The sequence below is a fragment of the Bos indicus genome, chromosome 5, assembly GCF_029378745.1.
Source record: "Bos indicus isolate NIAB-ARS_2022 breed Sahiwal x Tharparkar chromosome 5, NIAB-ARS_B.indTharparkar_mat_pri_1.0, whole genome shotgun sequence".
NCBI lineage: Eukaryota > Metazoa > Chordata > Mammalia > Artiodactyla > Bovidae > Bos > Bos indicus.
The window spans coordinates 30095579-30103689 of NC_091764.1; the positions used below are offsets into that span (position 1 = coordinate 30095579).

An 8111-nucleotide genomic window follows, 5' to 3' on the forward strand; every position below is an offset into this window, starting at 1 on the left:
CTTTTCTCCCCACTTCTTCCATCCTTATACACAAACACACATACACATACACACACACACACACACACACACACACACACACACACACACACACACCCCATGCCCCAAAGTGATGTCACACGGTGGAAAGAGAATGGAATTGACTGTCCTCTCAGCTGTGTGAAGTGGGTGAGGCACTTACATTCTCAGGGCCTCAGTCTCCTCAGTTCCATGGTAGAGATGATTATGCAATATCTGCCCCAGGAGCTTGTGGTGAGAATTAAATGAAAGGGTTCATGAACTCTTCTTTTGTGTTACTTTAACCCTTCTTTTAAAATGTTCTAATATATAGTATGTGCGTGCATGCTTAGTCACTAAATCATGTTCAACTCCTTGCAACCCCATGGACCGTAACCCACCAGGCTCCTCTGGCCCTGGGATTCTGCAGGCAAGAATACTAAGTGGGTTGCCATGCCCTTCTCCAGGGGGTTTTTCAAACCCAGGAATTGAATACGTTTATTCATATATTTCATTTTTTAACCTTAAATAATAAACATAAAGCAAATGTCGTCATGCCATATCCTTCCCTGCCTTCCCAGTGGTAATTGCTGTGGTTAATTGTCTCTCTTTCCAGACCTTTCTATATGCATTTTATAGATATATGCTAGGTAGCTTCTATGTCATAGGTTTTTTGTTAGGTAAAGGGGCTAATGTGATATGGATTTTTCTGTCCGTTGTTCATTTCTCATAATAGATGTTATCAGAGATATTTCTGCCTCAGCACAATTGATCGAGTTTGGGGTTGTTTCCAGGGTTTCTTTGTTAGAAGCAACGCTGCCTTGAACAGCTTTGGGTGTGCTGCTGGCATTTCTGTGGGATGGACACGGTCCGCGTATTATTTTTTATGCTGATTCAACCCATTATAACCCCAGCTTTTTGTATCCAGTGCCTGTTCATTGGTGGCTCTGAGCTGCCCTTTCCATGGCATGGCTCCCTCAGAGCCTCTCCAGTTCACCTCCGGGAGGGCGGCAGACATAAGCCTGGGCGCCCCAGGATCAGGCCGACTGCGTGGCCCGGGGGGCCTGGCCAGGTCCAGCCCTGACCAGTAGGGTGAGCCAGGAAAGTCTGCCTTTGTCTTCTGTGCCATCTGCACGTGCCTCCTCCCTCCCTGCAAGCCCACCCCACCCCCACCGTCTCTTTCGGGATGTAGGAGACAGGTAATCTGGTTCCAGCTGGATAAGTGGCCATCAGCAAGTCACTCACCTGCTCTGAGCCTCCCTTCCTCCTGTGTAAAATAGTGATGATACTATCTACCTCCTAGGGTGAACTGGGCAAGTGAGATAAAGCACTAGTGTGTGAAGACTGCTCAGATGTAAGTTAATAGCACCCCCATCCTGCTCCTACCCCTGACCGCCATGTCCCTCCTGAAGGGTCTCATATCCAGCTGGCTCGCAACTCAAGCACCTGCTGTCATTTTAGGTGTTAGCGGGCAACTGAGTTGTTAGCTCTCAACTGAGATCTTGGCTGCCAGCTAAGGTGCTAACTATAACCAAGATACCTGCTCTCAGCCAAGACATTAGTTAACAGTGCTCATCACCCAGGGAGATTATCAAGTTACTTTTCCCTATGTGCGTCCATGCTCATAGCGTAATCTCTGATCATGTTTTTTGCTCTCATTAGACAGTCAGTGCTCTGAAGGCAATTCCCTGTAGCATAGTAGATGCTCACTTTAAATATTGTTGGGAATAAATGAATGGAAACCCTTCAGCTGGCTCAATAGGCATGAAGTTGCAGTGGTGGGTGGTACTGGGCTGTGGAGTGGAAATTTGGAGCAAACTCTCCCACATAGCCCATGGAGATCAGCATCCGTGGCCATGCGCAAAAGGCAGGGACAGGATCCATTTCATCCCTCTTTTCTCTAAGAGAAGGGCTTGCCTGGTGGCTCAGACAGTAAAGAATCTGCCCACAATGCAGGAGACCCATATTTGATCCCTGGGTCAGGAAGATCCCCAGAGCAGGGAGTGGTAACCTACTCCCTGGGATAGAGGAGACTGGTGGCCTACAGTCTATGGGGTCACAAAGAGTAGGGCACGACTGAGTGACTAATACTTTTCTCCAAGAGAAAAGCCAGCTGGCTGTTCTAGGTGGCTCCTTGGTGAGCAGCCCCCCATCACCCCTCCAACAGGGTCAGGTTCAAGCCTTCTAGGTTGAGAGATTTGATTTCATTAGCTCACCCAGGGGTGACCAGGCTCTGGGAAATCAACCAAGCAAGCAATGATTGGTAAGCCAGATCGGCAGTTTATTAACTTGTGCTGGCAGTCGTGACCACTGAGCAGCCTGGAGCATTTGAGTCAGCCCCTCTCCTTGCTTGTTCTCCCTACACAAGAAAGCTTTACCTGGGAATCCAAATCGAAAAGAGAAGAAGCAGAGTAGAATGGAGTGGAATGACACTAAAGAATAAGAAGTTGATGCCACATACACTGTCAGACATCAACCCTCAAAATCACACCATGGTGTGGTCATCATTACCGTCCCATTTTGCAGATGAGAACACTGAGGTCAGGTGGGGGATGGCTCCGAGGTATTAAAGACCAAACCTAGGTGTTCCGACTCCAGTCCTGTTCTTGTGCCTTGAACACAGCCCCCTCAGCCCTGGCTGTGGTTCTGTTTTCCTGCTGCGAAGGCCACCCAGCTTCCCTTGGCGACAGTTCTGCCTCCTTGATGAGTGGCAGGAGACACCTGTGTCTCAGCACAGCGTACACATGTCCTCAAGAGGGCACCTCTCCTGCAGACAATAACTGTAAATCCACACTAATAGCCACCATTCATTAAGTGCTTACCAGGTGTTGGGCACCTGGCCAGGCACCTCGCAAGCATTATCTCACTCTCACAACCACCTCGGGAGGTGAGCACACTCATCTCCCTTCTGCCGAGTTGGACTCAACGGCTCAGAGCGACTGAATAGCCTAGCCCAGAGTCCCAGAGTGAGTGAGTGGCGAAACTGAGACTGGAATTCAAGCCGGTCTGACTTTCAAGCCCATACTTGCAATCACCCCCACCTCCCCACCCTCAAGGGTGACATGCTTTGATGTCCCACAGGCTGGAGCTGCTCCCTGTTGGAGCCTTTGGCCCCTGGGCTCCGGCCTCTCTCAGTCTGTCCTTTTGCCCCACTTCTCCCCACGGTGAATTCCTCATTCTTCACACCCCCACCCTCACCTCCAGGGCTTCCCCAGGCCCACTTCATCTAGCAAACCCCTACTCATCCTGCAAGCCGCAGGTAGAGAGTCACTTCTCCTGGGCCACCTTCCTCCTGCCCAATCAGCCCTAATTATGGCATTTCCGAGGTTATACGGTAATCATCCGTAAGTGCCCACCACTAAGTGGTGAGACCCTGAAAGCAGGCATGGCATGGTGTTCCTCGTGGTCTCTGCAGTTCTGAGCAGGTTGCTGGGGCTCTCGGGGGAGCCTGATTCCTGGCAGAAGACACAGTAACCCTGGGTACTGCCCGTAAACCACAGGGCAGAACAGTTCAAGGAGCGGGCTCTGGAGTCAGCCTGCTTGGGTTCGGATCCTGGCTTTGCCACTTCCCAGCTGTGTAACCTTGGTTATGTACTGAACATCTCTGGGCCTTGGTTTCCTCTAGGAAAGGGAGAATCCTTACTGGATACTGATGTTATTAGGATGAAGTAGGGAATGTCTGTAAAGCACAGAACAAGTGCTTGTTCCCCGCTCACTATTATACAGAGGATTTATTTGTCCTCTAAGAGTAGGGCCCTGAGGGGAATGGCAAGAAGACTCTGCTTCAGCTTGAAGGTCCCCTCCTCCAGGAAGCCTTCCTTGACACCTGACACACTCATAGGTCAGGTTCCTGTCATCAGCCCCTGGTGGCATTTTGGGTTTCTCTTTGGTTACTCATCATACTAACAATTACTTACCCACTAGACTCTGGGCTCTGTGAGGTCGGGGATCTGGTCTGTCTTGTTCTTTGTCACATCGGTGCCTGGCACATAGTAGGTGCTCAGTAAATAGGTGTCGAATTAGGGATGGAAGGTGTTGGGAAAGTTCTCAGGAGGATCACTGGGCAGCCAGGCTGCAGGTAATAACAGTATCGGGGGTGGGCCTGGGTGGGTCAGTGGTCAGTGTCACAGCGATCAGACTTTCTGACCTCTCTCTCTCTCTTCCTCTTTCCCTCAGTTCCTGGCTTTTGACACCCAGTTGCTGATGGGTAGCCGACGCCACTCGCTGAGCCCCGAAGAGTATATTTTTGGAGCCCTCAACATTTACCTAGACATCATCTATATCTTCACCTTCTTCCTGCAGCTTTTTGGCACCAACCGGGAATAAGGAGCCCTTCCCACCCCTTCCTTCCTTCCTTCAGAGAATGCCCCCTTGCTGGTCCTCTGACCCTCCCTGTGCTCCTGCAAGCCGAGATATAAAGCTAGCTGCCAGCCCAGCCTTCGGCCGACCCACTCACTGTCCTCAACCCCACCCTCTGCAGCTTGTACCCATGCCACCAGGGGCCCTGCGGAACCCGGTCCTACTGTCCCCTGTGCCACCCTTCCCCCAGCTACCTCTCCCAGACTGGGACCATCGAGGCTGGAGGCCCCTCTGGGTTTGAGGACCCAAGGGATGCGTGGGAGAAGCCCAGCAGGATTTCAGATGTGGGAAAAAGGCCCCAGGAAGCCCAGCTGAAGCCTGCAACCTGACTGTGATTCCTCCTAGGGCCACCCACAGTGTGGGACCCTGGGGCACACTGTCCTGTGCCCAACCCCTGCCTCCTCGCCCTCCTTCCAGTTTAGGTTTTGACGTTCTGTAAGGAAGTGGTGGTGAGGACAACTGGGAGACAAGATGTGTGTGCTCTGCGGAGAGGCAAGGGTACTGGGTAAACAGTATGGCTGTCCCAGGCTGCCCAGCCTCCCTCAGCTCTGGGACCAGGGGCTTGTTTTAGGCACTTGAGCCCTGGGGCAGAAGAGAGGGGCAGGAAACCAGTACCATCTGTGCTTGCCTTGGTCTACCCTTCTGGGTCACAACACAGCACTACCAGGGCAGGAGGTGGGTATAGGGGGGCCCTGCTCCTGAGTGGAGACCTGTCCTGAGATTCCAAAGGAGCAAGCAGCCAAGCAACTGGGCTCTGCAGCATTGCTGACTCTCCCAGACTTGCGTCCTCCTGGGAGATGTGGCAGGACTGAGACCGACGTCCTCTCACTGTCTTCTCTTAAATCCCCAGCCTGCTCTCACAGGCCTGAGGCTGAGTAAGGGCTTGAGCGCTGGAAGACTGGGTGTTCTGGGAAAAGGAGACTTATTCTGACTGCTGAGCCAGCAGCACCCACCCCGACCCCCTGACCCAGGAGGAAATTGGGCCCTGCCTCCAGCCCTTCCCCAAGGCCTTTCTGCCCATCTTACTTCCAAAACCTCCCTCATCCACTGCCAGTTGCTGGCTTATCCCCAGCCAGGCCTCCTGAGGCCTCCACTGGCAGTGCCCGTGTCTCTACTCCTAGCTTCTCTGACCACTCAGTTCAGAGGTCCAGGCCATTTCACTCCTATCTCCTCATCTCTCCAATTTGGAAACCGTCCAGCTGATGCTAACAACCAGGGCAAGTCCCTCTGGCTGGTCTCATGTGATGGGATCAGGTCTCCTTATCAGCCTCCAGGCAGCTGAGATCTCAGGCAGACTGTGTGCGTCAGCCACCAGCCCCCTGCAGGTCTGCTGGAGAGTGGACCAGGAGGCCACACCTGGGGGAAGTGTGCAAGCTGCCTTGGCTAGTGGCTAACTCAGCCAGTGGAAAGTTACTGGGTGGAGTCATGGAGGTTCAGAGTGGATACCTGGACCCTTCCTTGACTGCTCCCTCCAGGGTTGCCTCTCCTCCCACATGCCAGTGGCTCTCTTTGCCCCTGGGGAGGGTAACTAGGTATGTTATCTACGTATTCCCAACGCCTCCCTCTCCATCCTTCCTATCTCCAACTTGTAAGAAATATTGCAGAAGCATGTGAAGCTTTTTTCCATCTTGGATGTGAGGAGAGAGGGAATCAAGAATGGATGGTGGTAGTGTTGGTATGTGAAACGGAGATAACTGAGAGCACGGGTGGGTTGCTCCCTGTGTGCTGTCTAAATTAACCCGTTACAGCGATCCTGCAAAGGAAGTACTCTGCACATGCCCATGGCACAGAGGAGAGCTGAGGTGATGGAGAGGCTTGATCCAAGATCCTACAGCTAACAGACCGGATGGCGGCTGGAATGAGACCGAGTGGTCAGGCCCTGACAGCTCGGGGGAGTTTGTGGTCCTGAGTAACCCCTCCCTGGCCTTCCATCTCCCCCCTCCCCCGCTACCACCACCAGATTTGCACTCTGTAGTTTCCAACTTCTAGACACAAGCTGGGAAGAAGGATTCTGGTGCCTCATTGCCAAGGGGCTCATGGTATTAAGCAAATGATTCTTGCTAACTATGATTCAGTTTTTCTATGAGCAAAATGGAAGACCGTGGCCAGAGTGCCACAAAGGGAGGCACCAGAACACATATTTGCACAGACTTTTTTTTAATCACCTCTCCTCTGAGGTCCCTTGATTCCTCTTGATTTCTAGTTTGAGTTCTGGAGGGGTTATCTCCTCCACCCCTTGCCCTGTAATTTTCAGCCTGGGCCTTGGTCATACTTCTCAGAATCCACCGATCCAAGCCCTCCTCTTCATAGGACAGTTCATGAAGACACTGGGGATTGAGAAGCTCTTCTGAGGCTAAGTTCCGAAAGCATGGGGAGGGGGAGGCTAGCACTCCACTCAGCCTTAAACGATGTTGAGGGGGCCAGTCAGGGCCCCTCAAAGCAGAGTATGCTGCAGAGGCCCCTGTTCTGGGTCCTGAGAGGGTGACCTGCTGGGCTGGCAGCAGAGCCAGGGCTGAGGCCCCTCCGTTCCACTTACACTGAAGCACGAGGAGCCTGGGGACACCTGAATGGATCTTGGAAGGAGGAAGGGCGGGGAACAGGAATGCAGGATTACGAGAAACAGAGAAACCCAAGCTGGGCAGGTGCCACAAGCTGCAGAAGAGAAGGGGAACCTGTTGGCCCCTCACATTTTTGGCAAGGGTGGGGCTGGGCCTGGGAAGCGACAGGTTGATTTGATAAAGCTGGAGGCAACCAGGAACCTGACCATCTGTGATGTGGGTGGGAGATCTCTCACTAAGGGGAAGACAAATCAAAGGAGCCTCTCTTGGGGATTGTAGATGAGGGGAGGCTAGGGAGGTATACACAAGTCCCTGGCCTCCAGCACCAATCCCCATGCTCAGGTGTGGCTCCTGTATCACCTGGGGAAGCCCCAGGAATCATGGCTCTCCCATCCTCAGCTTTTCCTCCCAGGGGAGTCAGGATGACCCAGACTCTTATTCCAAACAAAAGGCTCCACCTCTCCCTGCCTGACCCACCTGGGATTGCACACAAGCACTTTGCTGCCCCCCTGTGGCTGCCTGAGGAAAAGCAGGGCCTGATTGTGAGGAGGAGAAGCAGACGGAGCCTGGGGTTTGCAGGCAGGAGCTGGCCTTTGGCCTTCATGCCGGGCTCTTCTCAGATCACCCCAGACCACCCTCCTGCTGTCCCCTTTAGTCCAATCACTGTCGCGTCTCAGACACTGTTTACCTGTCTGCTGGAAACCGCCCCTGTGCCCCCCAGCCCCAGAGCTCTCTCTCGAATGTCTGAGGGCAGAGAACACTCCCAGACAAGTCTTTCAGGCCTCAGCTCCTTCAAGTTTCCCGGGGTCCGCGCTGTTTCCTTCCCTGGCCTCACCCTCTTGGTCTGTGTCTGACAGGAAATAAGAATAAAAGTAATAATGATACAGAAACGTCTCCTTTCTTACCTTTTGCTTGTCGCCTTAGATGGCTCTGGCTTGGGGGGTGTGTGTGTGTGTATGTGCGTGTAAGGTTTAACTCAGCTTCAGTGGGAGGGATTCACACCAGAGCTGATGGCCCCAGCGTAGCTAAGTGAGAGTGAAATCTCCACGGTCCACATTGGCTCCTGTGTCGATACATAATAGACCCTCGGTGGAGGCTCTTTGATCCTCGCACCTGTCACAGCTCTGTGAGAGGCTCCTCCCGACAGGGGGCCTTCCATGAAAGCCTGTTCTTTTGTGCACAATTCTGTTAGAAGAA

The 8111-nt window shown here is 52.9% G+C and overlaps 1 protein-coding gene across 2 annotated transcripts in view; it reads left to right on the top strand.

Moving 5' to 3' along the window:
• Positions 1 to 7804, top strand: part of FAIM2 (Fas apoptotic inhibitory molecule 2) — a 34556-nt gene extending 26752 nt beyond the window's left edge. For both annotated transcript variants that reach the window (XM_019960618.2, XM_070789147.1), the window contains one exon: positions 4174 to 7804. In XM_019960618.2, coding sequence (XP_019816177.1) covers positions 4174 to 4323 — 150 coding nt within the window. In that variant the 3' untranslated portion in view covers positions 4324 to 7804. The remainder of the gene's footprint in view (positions 1 to 4173) is intronic.
• The last annotated feature ends 307 nt before the right edge of the window (positions 7805 to 8111 follow it).